Below are 19,869 nucleotides of genomic sequence, written 5' to 3'. Positions count from 1 at the left end.
TTTGTCGGCGTTTTTTTATACTAATGATGTGGAATGTGGAGCAATTGCAGATACAAACTTCCTTTCAGTTAGGTATTTGAAGGGAGACAACTTCAGGCCCCGTAATTGATTTAAACAATCAAGTCACTAAAAAGTTCATTTATATGTCAGAGCTAAAATTCAAGGAACATGTACAGATGATAGCTATCTTCCAAGTTCTTTGTGTATTTGTGCGTCTTTTTTGGATTTGTTTGAGGTGGCTATGATTCTGGTTGTCATACATGTATGTTTTATTCTGATCACTTTTCCCATTTATTTCATCATAGCTTTGTTATTAATGCGTCTGATTTGTTGAGTAGGGAGAAAGAACGTGGACTTCCTGTTGGGCAAGAACGGCAGGGAGTGGGTCTGGGTGATGGGAGAACACAAACAGGACAGGTCTATAGACGAGATGATCGAGTTAGAGATTCAGGAGAGTGCACTTAAGGAGGCCGAGCGCGAGATCGAGGAGATCAGGTGAGATATAGGAAAATCAGTTATGACATATTGAGTCCTTGTAATGGGAAACACAAAATTGACAAATCTATAGAAGAAATAATCAAGTTAGAGATCCAGGAAAGTTTTTTTAAGGAGGCCAGGCACGATATCAAGAAGATCAAGCACGAGATCAAGAAGATCAGTTGAGATATAGTGAGATCTGTAATAAAATATAGGGTCTGGGTAATGGGAATCACAAAGACAATAAATCTATAGAGGAGGTGATCGAGTTAGAAATCCAGGAGAGGGCACTCAAAGAGACTGAGCGCGAGATCAAGGAGATCAGGTGAGATATAGTGAGATCAATAATGACATACTGAGTCTTGGTGATGGGGTTCGTAAAACATAAGTGTGTTTTTGTGATACAAAGACTCATCATTTTTGCTTTTGAGAGTGGCTTCAGAAGAGAAGTTTTAGAGATGTTTTTATCATTTGCACGCGGGGCCAAACCCTTTATGTTTTAATTTTAAAAGTATGAATTGTATTTTAGAAATGAAATGTGGTGATAATAAACAGTGTTCCAAAGTCCAAAGAAAAAATACAAAACAGGACCAGAGGAAACATGGACCTCTACAAAAATTAGAGGTAGGATCAGGTGGCATGAAGGAGTCAGCATTTTCTGCTGAACGGTCCTGACATTGTATGACGTTTGGAGTTTAGTGTTTGATTGTGTAATTAATGCAACAAATCTTAACTCCTGAATGATTTTATGCAAATGTCAAAATGCAGCAAAAACATTTTACCTTTGGAAAATTTGAATGCTTCGTAAAAATCATACTGAGGTTTTCTGGTCTATAGTAAAAACCTATTTATTATGTCATCTGTGTAGTTTTAACTTTTTGTTAAAAATGGGTTGTTTAAGATTTCATTGATTTTTAAATGTTTATTTTAATTCTGTTTTTCGTTGTTTTAACTTGATTATCAATAAATTCTACTATATTGCGCCAAGGAAAACATGTATGAAAAGTTACTGTAATGAAACCTTTGTTTTGAGTTGGTCAGAGGAACCACAAGTTTCAGGTACTTTTTGATTTTAGCCTATATTTAAGCGTTGACTTTCTGATATATCAGTAAGCAGTGAATCAATGTCAAAGTTGGAGTCAAGGATTTCAAATGTCCATATCTTCAATAAGAAGATTAAAAGTAAGGTCATAATCCTCATCCAAGTTAATTAGTCTACACTACATGAACATGTATTATATTCTGAATGTTTCAAAATTTTGCATTGAATTAAACTTTTTCTTGAAGGAGTTTCCAAATGCATGCCTGAGACAAGGTTTACAAAGTTTTTATTTGAAATTGAATTTTTCGTATTTTCAAATTTATTTTAACGGAAAAAAATACACTTAATGTGAATATTGAGCATTGAATTTTGACTTTCATTTGCAACCATAAATGTGTATTTGTCTGATGATTCAACTTTGAAATACCCACTCAGTATATGCAGTGTCCGATGTTAACCAAGTTTCATCTGAATCAGATCAGGAATATCTCAGTGTACATGTCAGGAATCAATAAACAGCGTGTATTACGGATAAAAAACATGATTTATATGGTTGATATCTATTCTTTTTGGGAATGTATTACACCTTTTAAGAATTCATCAATGCCATGGAAATAATTCAAATATACACCATGGTCTAGCAATTGTAAAATGTTCCTATTGTTGATATGTTTGCAACGTAGAAGAAAGTGATAAGTTTTACATATAGAAATTTTACCTTTTTTGATATATTTTGTATTTTCAACGTACAGAAAAGATGTGATTGGTCACAATTTATGCATACAGTAAACTTGAAAATAAAAATAAGACGTTTTAACAATGGTTACATTTGAAATGTCTTTTTTGTGATAAAACAACAACTTAGATTTTGTTTTTATTTTTTAATAAATTCATTATCGGCACATTGCTTCTTCAACGAAGTCACATAGTTGTTTTTCTCAGCATGGAAACACAAAATCTGCGTTACTTGAAAAATTGATACGTATCAAATTACATACACTGTTGGGCACAAAATGATGAAAATAATATAAAAATAGTACGAGAGAAAAATGACTCACTTTTATCAAAATATCATATAGCTGCATATTTCAATGGGTAAGTTTATTTCTATCCTGAAAATCTCCTGTAAAGAAGAAATTAATTCTTGTAGAATTCTAAAACAAACGTCATATCATGAAGCAAATTCAGAACGCTTGTTCAGAGTGGACTATACCTTTGTTAACTTGACCGCTTTGCTTCCTCTGTAGCACCACCAAATGTTGACCACCTCCTCATCTGATGGTTGTGTACAAGTTCATCAGCTGAGCTCAGGGGAGCCCATTCCTGTTTCATCCTTGAAAGTTCATAATAATGAGGCCTGGATCACAGTTTCAGTTACTGAGACACCAGTGTTGTCTGCACAGGTTGGCATATTTACACAAATATCTAGAATTTTTAACAGTCCAAAATCATCCGAACTTCAATAATTTTAAAGGAGGTTTTTATCTGTCTTAAATTGTGCTTGTCAAGATATCAACCTTCTTGATTAGCATGGAGTTGCATATTTACTGTTTTGAATCTAAGATATTGTACATTAACCGATTATTCTGCTGTGTATGTTTTGTTCAATACCATTACATAAGAAATCTTAATATATAAATATGTAGGTTTGATGTTAACTAATGGGCTAGAATATGAAAAAGTCTTCTTCACCAATACTCTTCAGTAAAAGGTTGGTCTCTTAATAACCTAGCTATGAAGGAACATACTACACTACATGCAGATATCAGCAAAATAATTTAATGATTTACATATACTAGTTTTAATAAATACATGTATGACACAGTAAGGTTTGTAATTTTGCAAGATTTGGTAAAAATAAAAATCCATTTAAGGAAAATTTGTATTTAATTTTGAAACAAACAGAAAAATTATGTCTATTATAATGTTACTGATTTTAATGTCAATATTTTGCTAATATGAAGACATGAGATGGGCATGTGCAGTATTTAGTATTGTCCAGTCAGAGACCATCCACTTTATACAGGAAGGAAAGAATTATCCTTTATACATTATAAATATATACATAAATAAAATGTTTTTTATGTCCTAAATATGTGTATCACAAATTATCATTTGTATGTCTACTAATTGTTTTCTCTCTCCTTTTTAGCAACAATTCAAACATAAGATTGCATGCATTGTTGATGAGACATGTTAATATATAGAGGTTTGTTTGTGTTGTAGCTATGATGAGACATGTTAATATATAGAGGTTTGTTTGTGTTGTAGCTATGATGAGACATGTTAATATATAGAGGTTTGTTTGTGTTGTAGCTATGATGAGACATGTTAATATATAGAGGTTTGTTTGTGTTGTAGCTATGATGAGCACCTCCTTGTGTGGAACTGCAGACAGATGAAGCATCCACTGGCAGACACACAGTTAGGTGGGGACATCTGTAGGGTCAATTGGCACCCTGGTCACACACAGCCACGATGTACAATGGTTACCATGTGATAGACACAAAATATATCTCAGGTAATAGAACACCTGTAATCAGTGTTATGATGAGCACAATGTACAATGGTTACCATGTGGTGGACACTGAACATATCTCAGGTAATAACACACCTGTAATTAGTGATATGACGGCCACAATGTACAATGGTTACCATGTGGTGGACACTGAACATATTTCAGAAAATAATACTTTTGTAATTAGTGTCATGGTGGCCACTATGTACAAGAGCTATGATGTGGTGTACACTATACATAATGTGGCCACTATGTACAATAGCTATGATGGTGGGGAAAGTATACATATTTTAGGTCATAATGAACCTGTAACTAGTGTTCTGCTGGCCACAGTGTACAATAGTTACCATATGGTTGAACAATTTATTTTTTCTCATTGGTTGTAGTTTACAACATAGAAAATATTACAAACATATACACAATTTGTAAACACTTTATGAGTGAGAAGAGGAGAAATTATTCTGTACAAAATATATATGAAGTATAAATGTACATTTTTTATGGAGATAAATATATAGGAATTAATATCCTTCAGTTTAACAATACTGATAAGCTCACATTGTTTGAGAAAAAAAGTTCGTTTAATTGACAATATTTGGTCTATAAAGATAAACATTTTGATATATATATTTTTTCGTTCGTTTATCAACACGGTGCAACACAAAATAAAGTGGTGGACACTAAGCACACCTCAGGTAATAACACACCTGTAATTAGTGATATGACGGCCACAATGTACAATGTTTACCATGTGGCGGACACTGAACATATCTCAGGTAATAACACACCTGGAATAAGTGATCTCATAGCCACGATGTACAATGGTTACCATGTGGTGGATGATTCTGGTTCATAACATACCTGTAGTTTATATCCAAACTGTCACCTTGTACGTAGGTTACCATGTGGTGGTCAATAAACATACCACATGTAATAACACACCTGTTATTAGTTGTAATTGAAGGTACTTTTCTGAGAAAGTGAATATACAATATAGAAAATCAAAAGATATAAAAACTGAAAATGTCCACATTTTTACCATAAGTTGTTTTTTTTGGAGGAAATTCAAAACAATTTTGATGTTTACATTGAATCAAAGGGCAGACTGATTATCTACTGTTTGTCAGTATATATTCAGAATATTCATTTGGTCACACATATATCGAGAATTTTTTTCATTTACATTGCTTGACCCATATCTCACCAATATCTCTAGATACACGTTTTTGACAGTCATAAAGGTCATGGTTTGATATCACTTAGGGCAAATATCTCCAGGGTTGCTAATAAAGCCTTGTCAATTGGTTGTAGAAAGGGAACTTATTTAAGATTTACAAACATATTTTGTTTATTTTTTCATCAACTTTAACCTCTTTTTTTCTACAGATGGAAAGATGGATGTAGTACAACACTATGACAGAAATGTTTCCCTTGGTAAGGGTGCTGATTGGTGTCATAGCAACGTCTACAACAGCCTCGTAGCAACGTGATCATTTTATAATTATTCCTTGCAATTATGGAATTTTACAATGAAAACTAGGATGTTGGATAAATTAAAGTAAATTTGGAAAAAAGTTTATTCTTTTCTTTTGGTTGTTATTTTTTTTCAATTTTGCAATGTTAAAAAGATCACAGTTCCAATTTTGTTTGTTCCAAAGAAATTTTTCGTGAGGATAACTCCGTGGGTCCAATACATATTATATAACTTTATGTAAAGTTATGGAAATTTTTAATGATATTGATATAGTATGTTTTAGGGTTTTCTTTTTAAAAGATTTGGCTGAATTCACAATTGTATTACGTGTGTAATGTTGCATTAAAGGCATCTTTGTATTGCTAATAAAATATTAGGAACGCCCACTTAAATAATCTGACCAAAGAAACATTTAAATGTTATATTTACATTCCCCAGTGTCTTGTCTGTAATAGCAATAAAAATTAAATTTGTAATGTATAGTTCAATAATTTCATCAATGACGCAAATGACGTACTGTTGGGGCGCAAGCTGGGGTTTACATGCTGGTATATGAGATAAAAATAACGTAAAAATGTCACTGATACATGTATATATAGGATATCTCATGATTTGCGATTGTATATGATTTTTATCCAACGAGTTGTGTGTTTTGTATCCCCGAGCCAAGCATGAGAGATCACATGTTTTACTAAGTAATTTATTAATCCCAATGTTTTCGGTAAAAAGTCTAATTGTGAGCCGCACAACACATTATCTACAAGACGTAACAACTTTACGCATGGAAAAAAGTTTAACAAACAAACATTTCATTTTCGAACATTTTTTATGAATTCATGAAAAATAATTGAAACGACATTAAATGCTTCACATTTATAACTCAACACTTTTCAACTGAATATTATTGTTTAGTTTTTTATTAAACGTCAATCAACCCAATCAACCGTCTAAACCTACGCAATGTTGAATTATGACGTCACGTCGCGTAAGAACACGCAGTGTAATATCAAAAATTAATCTCATGAGTGAAATCCACCGTATATTGAGAAAAAAACATTTGATAAAATATTTAATCGTACAATTGCTTGAAGTAAAAAGGAATCATTTCTGAGTACTAATATCGAGAGGCATTACGACCAAAATGATAACCTCATAATACTCAAAGAATGATTTCTGTTCCTTGGATATACATAAACTAACCATTACAAGTATGAAATAAGACCACATTTAACAATGTTAACTGGTTCTCCTTATCTAAGTCATCTTTGAAGTAAGCTTCAGACACATTTCCTGGGACTCGTAAAACTATCGTTTTCCGTCCTCAGATTATGGTTGTAGGGGTAACCAGGGATGATGCTACATTTCCAGACTGTATTTATACCTTGACAAATTTTGGCCAGGAGAGCTACCGAACGCTGAGTACAGGAAGGGTACACTAAGGGGTATCCATTTTCAGCTTTGGCCAAGGTCTCTAGAACAGTAGGCAGTTATTTTACCCTAATATTTTTCACATTTTACAACAAGATATGAGATGAAATTTGGCCGTTAATCCTACATCATCATGTTGAGCATCCGACGATCTTTTTGGTAGACTGATTGACTTATCTAGGCATAGGATGTGTAATGGGAGTGCATTAAATTACATAAGTGATGAAAGTCAATTAAATAATCGTGTATCCTTGACTTTCAGTACCGTCTTTGTCAAACAAACTACAGAAAAATGCACGTGTTTTGAGAAGGATTGCTTTATGAATGGGTCATGTTCAATGTCCTCACTGTCCTACTATTGTCCCCTTTGTATCTAAATTCATTGACATGTGGATCTTGTAAACAATACTCATCGGACATTGATATCTATAGTGACATTAAGTCTTTAACAGTTTACACATGAAGAAACTCTGTATTATTTAACCGTCTGTAAAAGTAGACAGTGAAATGAGTTTTCTTCGAGCCTAGATTGTTGTCGATCCCTTTTCTTTGGTGGCATAGTTCTGCCCCTACATGCAAATAAATTATGTCAACATGCAAGATAGTTATGTTGACATAATTTAATTTATCTTGCATGTAGGGGTCAGAAATATGCCACTATATATTTCATATGGGACAAACAGTATGATTTATCCAGGACACAGGTCAAGGTCACGTTAAGAATATCCGTAAAATGTTCTTCGAATATATCATTTTGAATAACTTGGGACGATTTTTTCTTAAAATCATTAATGATAAGAGGGTTATTGTTTATTTAAAAAATTTACAAATGTTACAATGTATAACAGACTCTGATTATTATCTTAAGACAGCTAGTGTTTTATTGTAATTAAATACGATGTGTTCCTAGCTGTCTAAAATGTATCTTGTTTTTAATTTTGTGTTCCATAGGAGGCGAGAAAATTGTGTTCATCAACTACAATACATTAATTTATTCCATGACAAACAAATGTATTTGAATGGACCTTTAACAACGAACGACAAAACCTTTTTATTTCATTTATAATACACAAGAAAATTGTTTTCAAAAAACCAGATCTACAAGAAAGTTGTTTTTTGTGGATTAAAAATAGATTTATTTAATATATAGAGAAGGAAATATTCAGAGGATCCAGCAATGAAAAAAGTTTAAGATGGCCAACTTTATACCTGTAGTTACTTTTGCGGATTCCTGTAAAAGTCGATGTATTTGCACGTTTTCAGAAATTACTATATTTTTTATATATTTTTTGATTTTTGAAAATTGGAACACAATAAACAAAATACACATACATAAAAAATTTTCGTTCTGAATTTTTTTATTTTTCCGTGGCGTCATTTGATGAGGGGGGGGGGGGGTGAAGGGGGGTTGTCGTCGTGATTTAATGATGGAATGATAAAATGAAGCTTTCTAGATGAATTGACATAAAATAAAAAGTAGAAAATGTAAGCTTTGGAAATTTTGAAAACAAAAATATTCTTTCCTTGTGGTTAATTTTTCTAATTTTTTAGTGAATTTAATTTAATTTCATTGTACCAATCTACGTTTGCAATACTCTCAAAATAAATTGCAAATTTGGTGCATTAATTTTTGATATCTTGAGATGACTCAATTTAATTACCAGATGGTGGAATTTATGTTGTAGACATAATCAAAAAGAATGAATAAATCGATCATTTAAACCCTACCCCTGGATTACGATCGTGAGGACAGGAGACGTTGTTTTTTGTTTTTGTTCTTGTTTCTCTTTTGTCTTGTCAAGATTTCGGATGTCTAACCCCCCCCCCCCCCCCCCCCCCCCACTTTCAATTTGCTTTCGACGTCTATGTATTGTAGCATTTTTTTGATTTGAAGTGCAGAAAATTGCAACTTCCTATACATGTATATTCCTATCGTATATGTACCCATATTTTAAGAGGACCCTAAATAAAAACAGATGGTAGACTTTCCTGGATATTTGCAGGTACACTAGGGTTGGTGTATATTACACAATGTTAAATTTTGAAGTTTTGGTGTTGTAGTTTTTACGCAAAAAAAAATCCAAGTCGGCCTGCTTAATTACGTTGATTTTTTGAGATGTTTCATTTTTATTTATGTTACATGATAAAGGTTTATTTGATAAATCGATAGGTTTCAGTTCTTCATCAAAATAAATCACCAATATATTTTTATAATGTTCGTTTTAAATAACCACCAGGAATCAGAAAAAAACATTTATAAAATAAACTTTAATAAAATAAACAACTGTGGGGAAGACCTTGACCAAGTGCCATCACATCTTGCAAGAACTTATGTGTATTAAAATACTGAGATGTGTTATCTATTACAAGCATTTTAATCTTTATCATTGAAACCTTTTAATGAATGTCATTAATATGCTGTGTCTCTCGTAGCAGTTTAGCGTCACAGAAAAACGATCGGAATCGAGATACAACTTTTGTAAAAGTAAAACAGACGATATTATGGATGCGAAGATGTATTGTTTTGAAACCTATTTCTGTGGTAAATAGGCTATCAATGCCAAATATATTCTTACTGAATACAGTAAACAAACTAAATGCAGCTTTACTATAGAGTATTGACGTTCTAAGTTTTGTAACATTTTCCCATTTTTCCTCAAAGAATTGGTAAAAAAAAATCTTTAAAGTATAACACGTTAATATATCACATTTTTCAGAAAACGTGAAGGAGTGGAATGAAAAACTGATAATAGTGGTAAGAGTCAAAACAATTAAATAATGCAAAAAGTTTAAAAAATATTTATATGCTCCGAATATTTCAATGGGCTATTTGTTTACAATGTGAGGCAGGGATGTGGAAACTAATCACCATGTTTATTATAGATAAAAAAATTCAATAACAAATATAACATTTTAACATGACTGAATAAATTTTGTAAGTCTGAAACTCTTTATTCTAAAGGTTATCATTTCTACAAGAAATCTACAGATACATTAAGTACAGGGACAAGTGCCAACCTACCAAGTTTCAAACAAACCAGATCAGGTAAACCTTTGTGTAGGTATCAGGAACATGGACAACTGTGTATATTAATTTATATAGATTTATAACTGTTTAAACAAGTTTGATCAATAATATTCTCAAGAATGTACCTCACCTTTTGAGCATCCATCAATGCAATGGAAATGCTTCAATTGTTATTAATAGTTTACTTAATTTTAATCTGTATAAATTGTAAATTAAATGAATTTTACAGTATAATAAGGAGATAAACTATATATAAATACAACACAAACAGGCTAGTTATCATGCATGTACAAAAATGTATTAAACCCTAACAATGTATTAAAACAAGAGTGAATATTGTAGGGGTGAGAACTTTCGATACGCCGCTGCATTTGGACGGTTTCCTGTGAGGGGCAGAGAGAAGTTATAATTCTAACCAACGTGACCATGTGGAGGTTTGTATTTCTACAAAATCAGAATAATTATCATTATAAAAAGCATTATAAGTAACCTTCCTTATTAGGTCACCTGAGTGACTTGGGTGACCTACATGTATTGCGATGCGTTTTCGTTCATTGTCATGCAGTCGTCCTTCGTGCATTAGTACTCATCAATTTTAAACATTTTCAGGATTTTTTTAGCCTGCTAGCTAGGATTATCATGATTTTATTTATTGTGTTAATGTGTCATATATTTTGGGTAAAAACTGTAAAAATATATTCAATTTTTAAAAATTCCCTATACCGTCAAGAAAATTGTAAAATTTTTGGCCCCTGGGTCAGGGTTTTTGTGTTAGGATGGAACTTTAGTGTTCATATACTAAATATGGATTCTTTGAGGAATTCCCTCTCTACTACTGAAGTGTTAGCAGTCAAACTATGTAGATGATAAAGATGGAGAGGAAAGTCTGTACCAAAATTTGTAATATGTAAATCATAGAGCAATTCATTGAAATTATATATCATATATACTACCGGGCGTCTTGCAGAAAAACTAAGTACTTGCTATTGATGATGACTTTACTGAGTCCATGTCACTGGTGTGGTGTGGGATGAGAATTTTTTTTTGGGGGGAGGGGGGTTGGGGGTTGACTGGTCATCTAAGTGCAGTATGAGGATCAACCAGAAGTGCAAAATGCAAAACTGAATGACCCTTTGATCAAAGGTTTTAGTGTGTACAGGTGGGAGGACAAAAAAAAACCTGAGTACCGGTAGGTGATTTAGATGAGATAAAGATATTTGACCTAAATAGTAAAATTTATAACCTTTGGTTGAGTGGTTCTGTATCTTTCTTTTTTAAATACATATATATATTTAAATAATTTATGATTTACATGCTGGAAATAAAAGAACATTAACCTGCCTCATGACAAAATAAGTCAACCTACTCATGTTGGTCATAATTCTCCCTTCTCTAGCCATTGAATAAAATCAAATATTTAAAAAATTTATAATATCAAATCTATTATCTTCTTAATCACTAAAACTAAGCTGCCATTCGGTGCATCCTTTACCAGATTTTATCTCATACTCAGGTGAACTTTAGGGCCCTTGGGCCTCTTGTTTGTGGTGAGATATATCTATTGTCTTCCTAATTCTTACTTCTGAAGAGCCATAGAGGCAGTATATACTTTTTAATTAACATATTTCATATGCAGGTATTGCTGTGACGGTGTAAGTGTCTACAACATTATGGATGTAATTGGAAGGACTGTTTGCATATGAAATACAAGTAAGTAATCAGGTAATTAAATTCATCAATATTTAATCAAAGAAACTGCAGTAACAGGTTCTTAGAAAATTTATTAAAACAAATTTTCATAGTAAGAATTATAAATATGCATTGAGTTATTATTTTAAAAATTAAAAAAATCAGCATAATTCATAATCACAATTTATTTGTATGTAATATTTAACAATCTGTTTACTATATACTGTAGCATATTCATTTGTTTACATCCATCGGTATACAATGAAGTATAAATTATCATATGATTATAGAGATAGTTCACCTGTAATTTATACAGCCATGTTGTTTACCTGTACATTTTCTGTTATTTATACACACACTTTGTTGACATATGATACATACACATGGTTTGTTTGTATATAATATATATACTGTATTTATATATAGTTCATATCAATGAAACATACCCACAGCTTACATATTTGTTGGTAATACACACAGTTTGTTTACATGTAATACTGGATTTTCTTCACTTTAATACCTGTGTAGGGTTCAGCCACAAAGAGGTTGTCTCTGGTATCCACACATAAACCATATGGATTCTGTAAATGACAGTTGTCAATGTAGCGGAGGAACGGTCCGTCCTGATCCAGGATGTGGATACGATGGTTGTCACGGTCTGCTGTCAGGATCCGACCCTGGCTGTCTGTTGTGATGCCGACTGGACTAAATGATCCCTTGGTAGTAGAGGGAGGACCAGTGTAGGTAAACCGGAGTTTCCCGGCCTGATTGACCACCACTACTGCACGGGCGTCCCAGTCTGACACACAGATATCTAGGTTCCTGTTCTCACTGATGTATTTAGTGTTATATAATCCACCAGATGAATAGAGAGGTTGTCCTTTGTCGTCGTACTGAATACTTTGTTTCTCTGTGGAGCCAGAGTAATGCACAACTTTTGTTTGTTTATCATCATCACTGTTCACGACAACCAGGAGGTCACCAGAGGAGGTACTACAGACACGGCGAGGTTTCCACCCCTGTAGTCTGATCACTGTCTGTATCTGTGTATTCTTCACTATGTTCACAGTTCTATCATTGTAATCAGTATAAACTAGATCTCCACTGCTTGTCACTCCTATGTTCTCTGGAGGGTTCCCTGACTTGGTTTGGACTGACTTCCTTAGTTCTCCCTTTAGGTTGTACAGTCTCATCTTGTTGTCCTGACCACACGTCCATAGTTCTTCATCCCTCAGACAGGACACACTGCGTAATCTATTAGAGTCTCCATACTCGGTGTTTATCTCCGTGATGATCCGTGGTACATCAATGAGCGGTCTGTCCGGGGGAGAGGACTCAGCACCGGGGGAATCCATGGTGTAGACTTGTTCTTCTGTTTTGATAGATGACGCTGACAGAGAACCAAACTGTTGATAAAGCTGTTCTTTGTTGATCTTCTGAGGGGTAAAACTTGGTAAGGACACTGTGAGTTTAGGAGGCAGTCTTCTGAATTCAGCATTCCTTGATTTGTAGGCAGAGACAAGACTGACATCATTGGAGTCCACTAACTTCTTCAGTTCAGCAATGATCTGTTTGATTTCATCAATGGTGCGTGTGATTTCATCTTCCTGTTTGTTGAGGACGGCCAGGTGTTTGGTGTCCATTTCATTGAGATCAGATTTCAGTTTGTGGATCCTGGTGTCTATTTCTCTGTGCAAGGCTTCTCCATGTTTGTGTATTACTGATGTCAATTTCTGGCTGTTTTTTTTCATAGCAGCTTTCTGAACTGGGATATTAGAGGCAATCTGTTGATATTCAGGATAAATGGAATTCTCTAACTCTTGCATTTCTCTCTGTAAAAGTTCTTTTTTGCTTTCAATATGTTTAACAATGTCGACTGGTTTATGTCCTAAATGTTCTCCAGAAATACAGAGTGCACAAATAGGAATGTCACATTGTTCACAGTGAAGTTCACATTGTTTTGTGGAATGTTTAGGACACTTAGGATAATTTGGAGTAGATCCCCGCTTTTTAAATGGCACCACTTTGTGTTCTGTGGATTCATCAGAGAGATGTTCCCCAACACAGGCTTTACACAGATGTATGTGACAAATATCACAGTACATAGGGGGTCCCAGGGTCTCACAGAGACGACACCGTAACACATCCTGGGCACTGCGACGAGGATGCATGGTCAGGCACCCGATGTAACTTACTCATGGATCCTGAAATAAAATATTTATGATTATTTATCTCTTAAAACTCCCAATGCTTTTTAAAATGCCTATAAGAAATTAAATGTTTGTTAATATTACGACTACATACCTATTCTGTTATAAAGAAAACTGCCCGTGTGTATCTTTAGTAGATATATATACTTTGACCTTTTCCTGTCCTTGCATGTTTTTTTACAGTGTAATTGTTAAATTATAATATAAATTTCAAAACACTTACTTGGTCTAATTGAATAAAAAGATGTATGGATATGTTCACTATTTTTTATCCATTCAAAGTAGAATATATGTTATTCCGATAGGTACAAACTGATTTACCTTAAACTTCTATCATGGCGGCTCCAGGTATTTACTCTTCCTGGTCTGGTTACCTGCCTAAAGTCACGTGATAGATTTAAATGTCTCAGGGACAGACTAAATAGATGACCTATTTTTTTTATTCCCCCCTCTGTCTGTCCTGTGTCGGGGATCATGTGGAAACTTTAATTAAAACATTGTAGAAGTCTCTGAGTATGTCAGCCACATGATTATTTGTGATATATTAAAAGAATTTTCTGCCAACAAGTGAAAATTGAATTTAGAACGTTAATACATGTGTAGATGGCTGAAAGAGAATTAAAACCATATACAATTTCTTTATATCAAAACTGAACTCCATATACCTAATTAATGTCGTAGTTGAGGTATGAAATGATTTAGTTCCACAAAATTGGCGTTTTGGCATGAAAATTTGGGTATTTCCAATATTTTATGAGAGTGTGGGACATGAAAGGGTGTGTTTCCTTCAACACCATTATTCGTTGTGAAGTGTGACAAAATAAAAAATAATGATGCGTGGGCTTGTGTACCGGTACATGAAGCTGAAACAACTTTGCGCTCTATTCTCAGGGAAGCCAATAGTACATTCATAAATTAATAAAAAGAATGTCATAGGGGACAAGTGGTCTTTATGTTGGAGTCAAGTTCGTCTTGACTGGTGGGTGTTGTCCTGAATTGGGGGCAGGTTGTCTCTTAAATGGTGCATGTCTCTGTGGCGACATGTTTTGGGGAGAGCTTTTCTGACCTTCATATCAACCACCAAAGACAGCACTTTACTAAATGTAGTTACCTCTCTCTCTCTCTCTCTCTCTCTCTCTCTCTCTCTCTCTGTTATCCATTATTAGGGCCTCGATATACAGGTGACTTATAGTCATTAGTCTATTATTCCTTCTATCCATCATTCCATCCATCTGGATGTCCGATATCACTAGTACAGAGCATATAGTTTCTTTTCTCTTGGCCCAATCTGGGTCATACTTCACCCACAGAGTGTTTTGGGGTAAAGGATGTGCAGTGACTTTGAACAAAGTATGATGGTCACAGCGGTCATAGCAAACCTCTGTGTAAAGTCCCTGTCTTGAGACTTTGCCATATATAGTTTCTCCTTTCCCCTAAGTCTGACCTGAGTCCGTGCACTGTTGTTAAGTCAAATCATTCTCCATGGCATGAAGGTGCATAAGGCCGGTGCTTATCCACAGCTTGCGTGGTGCTAAGCGGATGTGAGTCATTGACTCCCCCTGAATGGGTCACCAGTCCATTGCAAATTGGTACTCAATTTTAGCTGGGTGGACTTGGAAAATGTAGAGAAAGTATTCCTTCACTATGATTTGCACAACACATAACACCATGAGACCACAGAGGGATTTGAATCTGTGACCTTTTGTTCACTGGTCTAACGCCTGTGACCACTGAGCCACGTGCTCCACCCATGCATTGTAGAGGAAGTTTAAATCAATCACAGATTAATCAAAGCATAGTTCACTTCAAAGTTATAGAATAAACCCCAATTTAACAATGTAATCATTACTTTTATTAAATGTGTCATTTCATAGGCCAATCACTGCTTGATGATGCATTTGTAGGCTGTGGGTTTAAACATATTGTGTACAGTCATATGCAGACAAATTAGATTAATGATGATACGGCTTAATTTGTCAGTGGCTTTACATGTAGTAACTCAAATTTCTATAAATAAAGAAAAAAAGTAAGGGAGGAAATACTTGATAGATGTTAATATCATGTTTTACCGAGAATCTTGGATTTCCTGAGTGTTTCTCATTTTTTTATTCCGTCTACTCTCTCCTCACTTATTTCAATTCTTATATAGATTATAATTAACTTCAGAGCAATAATTAAACGAGAAAAATATCTTAATATGGTGAGATGTTTTGCTCTGAGGCAGGTGCGAAACATCGAGGTGCGAATCATCTCAGCGCGAAACAGAATAGGTGCGAACCATCCCGGATTCGTTTTAAGATGCTTAAATTACAACATTTGAGAATTCATTAGAAACTTTAATGCTTTGTCTTTTTTGGTTAATATGTATAGTTTGCAGTCTGAACTTTAAAAATTATTTTGTTCAATTTCCTTCAGTCACATAAAAATGTGTTTGTTCTTGAAAAAGAAAATATAATATTTAATGCAGCTCAAAGGAATTAAATTAAAATCAGACTCCTAAAAAATAATATAATAGGTCTATACTTTCTGGTAGGATAATTTGAATATTGGTATTACGGTGATCAATAAGAAAATAAAATGATAATTTAATGTTTTTCTCTTCCATTGCTAAAATTGAATTATGATGACTTATGATTATCTCCCTTGAGAGAATTCATTTTTCCCGCCATAACATCGTGAAATATTTTTTCCGGGTTAGCAGCGCCACCAACAGGAAGTTTTGGTAAAGTGGAAGTAGAAAGCGAAGGTGCTGTACTTCACAAAACAGCATGATGCTATGGACTTATATTTAGTGTAGAAGATATTAACTATGGAAGAATGATGCATTAGTTTCCGCCATATCATTTCAGCACGGCATTGATTGCGTTGGTCGAATCGTAAGTAGAGCATTAAAATGTGTTGCCCCTTGTTACACAGCTGTTATAAGAGAAGAGACTAAATATTCGGTTGTTGCGGCCTGTTGGTTAGCAATTCTCAGTTGTTGGTTGTTTTTGCTATTTACTTAATGTCTGTGATGCGAATACACGCATATTAGATTGACTGGAGTACGATTATCTCGTTGTGAAAAAATCTCTCTCTCTCTCTCTCTCTCTCTCTCTCTCTCTCTCTCTCTCTCAACTAATGCTTTGGTAAGCAATGGAATGATATTGGACATTTTAAACTATACCTTTCACTTGTCTGCATTAAGAGAGAAATCAGAGAGTGTAATTACTTTCATTTTGATGACATTGTCAGAATGGGATGACTTGAAGATTGTCATTGCAAGCTAATGGACAAACTTGTTGAATTTGACCTTAAGGGCTGTAACTGATTGACCTATATAATAAATAGTTTCACTGATCATTTACATTGTTTGAGTTGCTTTAATTTATTCAAACATGCAAATATTCTTGTCCCCATTAAACAATTTAAAATTGATGTCATGTTGATAAAACTTACCAATTGTTGACATATCTATGTCAGCTATACTGTATTGAATTTCATGGAAGAGAAAACTACACTGTACAAAATTATTTGTGTTATTGATTTACATTTGCACTGAGCAATGATTTTTTTGCAGGGGGGGGGGGGGGGGGGGCTGTCTTTACAAAACTTGTTGTAGTCAAAAATGCATCTGTTCCTAAGTTAACTTTCATGATTTTGTGGTGGGTACCGGTAGTTAGTCGCTGATACCAGTGTTGTATGATATGATGTACTGTGATGTAACAATATACAGAGGAAGGAGTATTCTACTTACTGATAAACAAGACAATGATACCAGTTCATTGAATGTCATTCTCCACCTTACAACACAGACGTTATTACACACATTAGGTCTATGGATAAGGAATAGGGAACATCTGGGGAGCAGTGATTCAGCAAACAGTTAATGTCCCAATGTTGTTAAAACAAAGGATATATACACAAGTTGTTTGTGTTTTTGTATTCCTTGTTGTGCAGAGATTTACTAAAACATCACTTCTCTCTTTCTTCAAAACTCCTGTCTAGATTTTTTATTTATATTGGAAGAAAGAAAAATATAGATGTGTGTATTTTGATTTCTTATCAACCAGTCAGATCAAAACATCCTCAGCATTCAAGATTAAAAACTGCCATTCAGCGGAATTTTACAAGACATTTTGTAGATTCTCAGTGTGATTGGAACTCTGTAGTGATATGATAAAAACTGTGTGTTGACTCTGCTCCCAGGTATCTGGTGTTGATTACTTACTGGAGGGGGGTAGGAGTGAGATGTTTGGGGTACCAGGATGCCGTGTGTACGGTAGGGGGAGGGATTGACTGGCGTGAGTCATGTGATCAGCTTGTTTTTGGCAGCGGTAAGATAACGGGATGACAGCAGACTGGAGTCATCCTAGATATTGTCAGGTCATCGTATCAATCCAACTCCCAGCGGAAGTGAATTCACTATATATATATATAAACTCCTCTCTATCTTAAACCACCATTATCTGTTCATCTGTGAATCAATTGAATCTGTCTTGTACCAAGAGAATTGAAATTACATACAACATCATGTAAAAGATATAAAACCGTTAAATCAGCGGTTCATTTGTTTTTATTTAAATGTTGGCCAATTAAGTCCATAATCTAAGGAAGAGGAAGAAAGAGTTAGAAACTTAGAATTAATTAATTCAGAGAAATAGCTTCATTATAACTTATTACCGGACATCTGTGGAAGGTAATTTAAAGTATGTAGATAAACATGTATTTTTAAATGTTTTAGGAAAGAGACATTAAACATAAAATACATATCAGTGATTTTTAGAATTGAAATCCATTGTAAAGTTGTCTCTCACACTCTGAAAGTCTCAATGAACATTAATCTAACGGAGCGACCGTGAGGTAGAAAGCATTACAACTGAAGTATGGCCAATGATTATTATGAGGAAGTTGTTTGTGAACACTCAAACATTCTTGAGTCTAGTAAAGTATTTATCAACATACTATTTCCTTGTGCATTTCTAAATCAGAGAAAACATAAAAATAGATCTATTGCCTTTAACTAACCCTGGATTCCATTTGATCTAGAGGTAATATGAGAGAAAGTCTATAAACATGGTAAAGTGTTAAATTTGTAGAGTTGGTAAAAATGTAAAATATGTGGTGAAATTTTCATTGTATTAATATCAAAGGAATAAAATTCATCATTTAAGGATTGCGTTAGTTTTTAAACCAGATGTATTGAATGAAATTTTAATATGAGTTTGAAAGTTTCTTTTTATAGGCAAATATTGTTCTCTTACAGTGTTATTTTTACTCTAACAAGTACAGTAATTATTTCATTGTAATGCTTTCAAATTAACGAAAAATTCATCATTAAAACAAACTGTAAATTATGTTTGGTTTGTGGGTTACAGGTCAGTAAGAGTCCACCATGTTGCAGCAGATTCTCCAGACGATGACCGTCGACCCTGACCTCCTGTCAGAGCTGTCGGACGAACAGAAGGCCATACTGTTTGTCAAGATACGGGAGGTGGGTGATGTACCTTAATCTGTACCACAAACAGATTTACACATGCAGTTTTATATGTATATAATACTGAAGGTCATAATGTTTGTCAAGAATTGGGAGGTGGATGATGTACCTTAATATTGTGTATACCACATATAGTTATACACATTTAGTCATACATGTACATCATACAGAAGGCCATAATGTTTGTCAAGATTTAGGAGGTGGGTGATGTACCTTAATCTACTACAAACAGATATACACATAGAGTTATATTATATAAATAGTGCCTGTTTGGGATGGTAACTGTTGAAATTGATACCCTGAGAAAACCATTGTCAACCTCTGCTTAAAGAAAATTTTACTGCTTTTATATACATGAAGAAATGAAGTGAATTCTATGGGAAACCGTACGCACATAATGTATGTGCATGTAACAATTTGTTTTGTTATACTTTCATGTTAAATACTGAAATCTGATTGGTTAAGACGCAGTTCATAATCCTTTCTATTACCCTCAGCGTTAGCAACGGGTAACATTTTATAAATAG

General features: G+C 34.0%; 2 protein-coding genes across 9 annotated transcripts in view; one reads left to right on the top strand and one right to left on the bottom strand.

Annotated features, from left to right (window-relative positions):
* Window positions 1–14,228, bottom strand: part of LOC128165667 (tripartite motif-containing protein 3-like) — a 100,440-nt gene extending 86,212 nt beyond the window's left edge. Inside the window, exons 1-2 of one of the 3 annotated variants that reach the window (XR_008241080.1) lie at window positions 14,090–14,217; window positions 11,958–13,860 (exon numbers count right to left, since the gene is read on the bottom strand). Coding sequence is in view for 2 of the 3 variants with exons in the window: in XM_052830434.1 (XP_052686394.1) it covers window positions 12,142–13,827 (1,686 nt within the window). In the remaining variant the exon portion in view is untranslated. Of the gene's footprint in view, window positions 1–11,728; window positions 13,861–14,089 lie in introns of those variants that run through there. The other 2 variants (XM_052830434.1, XM_052830432.1) reach the window with 2 other exon arrangements.
* LOC128165675 (SH2 domain-containing protein 4B-like) overlaps window positions 1–19,869 on the top strand; it is a 155,974-nt gene that overhangs the window by 119,499 nt on the left and 16,606 nt on the right. For 2 of the 6 annotated variants that reach the window (XM_052830448.1, XM_052830452.1), the window contains one exon: window positions 339–417. The exons of 2 other annotated variants lie outside the window; for them this stretch is intronic. In XM_052830448.1, coding sequence (XP_052686408.1) covers window positions 339–417 — 79 coding nt within the window. Of the gene's footprint in view, window positions 1–338; window positions 418–16,566; window positions 16,743–19,223; window positions 19,340–19,869 lie in introns of those variants that run through there. 2 more of the 6 variants (XM_052830446.1, XM_052830451.1) reach the window with 2 other exon arrangements.

Source organism: Crassostrea angulata, chromosome 10 (genome assembly GCF_025612915.1).
Source record: "Crassostrea angulata isolate pt1a10 chromosome 10, ASM2561291v2, whole genome shotgun sequence".
NCBI classification, from domain to species: domain Eukaryota; kingdom Metazoa; phylum Mollusca; class Bivalvia; order Ostreida; family Ostreidae; genus Magallana; species Magallana angulata.
This window is presented reverse-complemented; position numbering and strand designations above follow the sequence as displayed.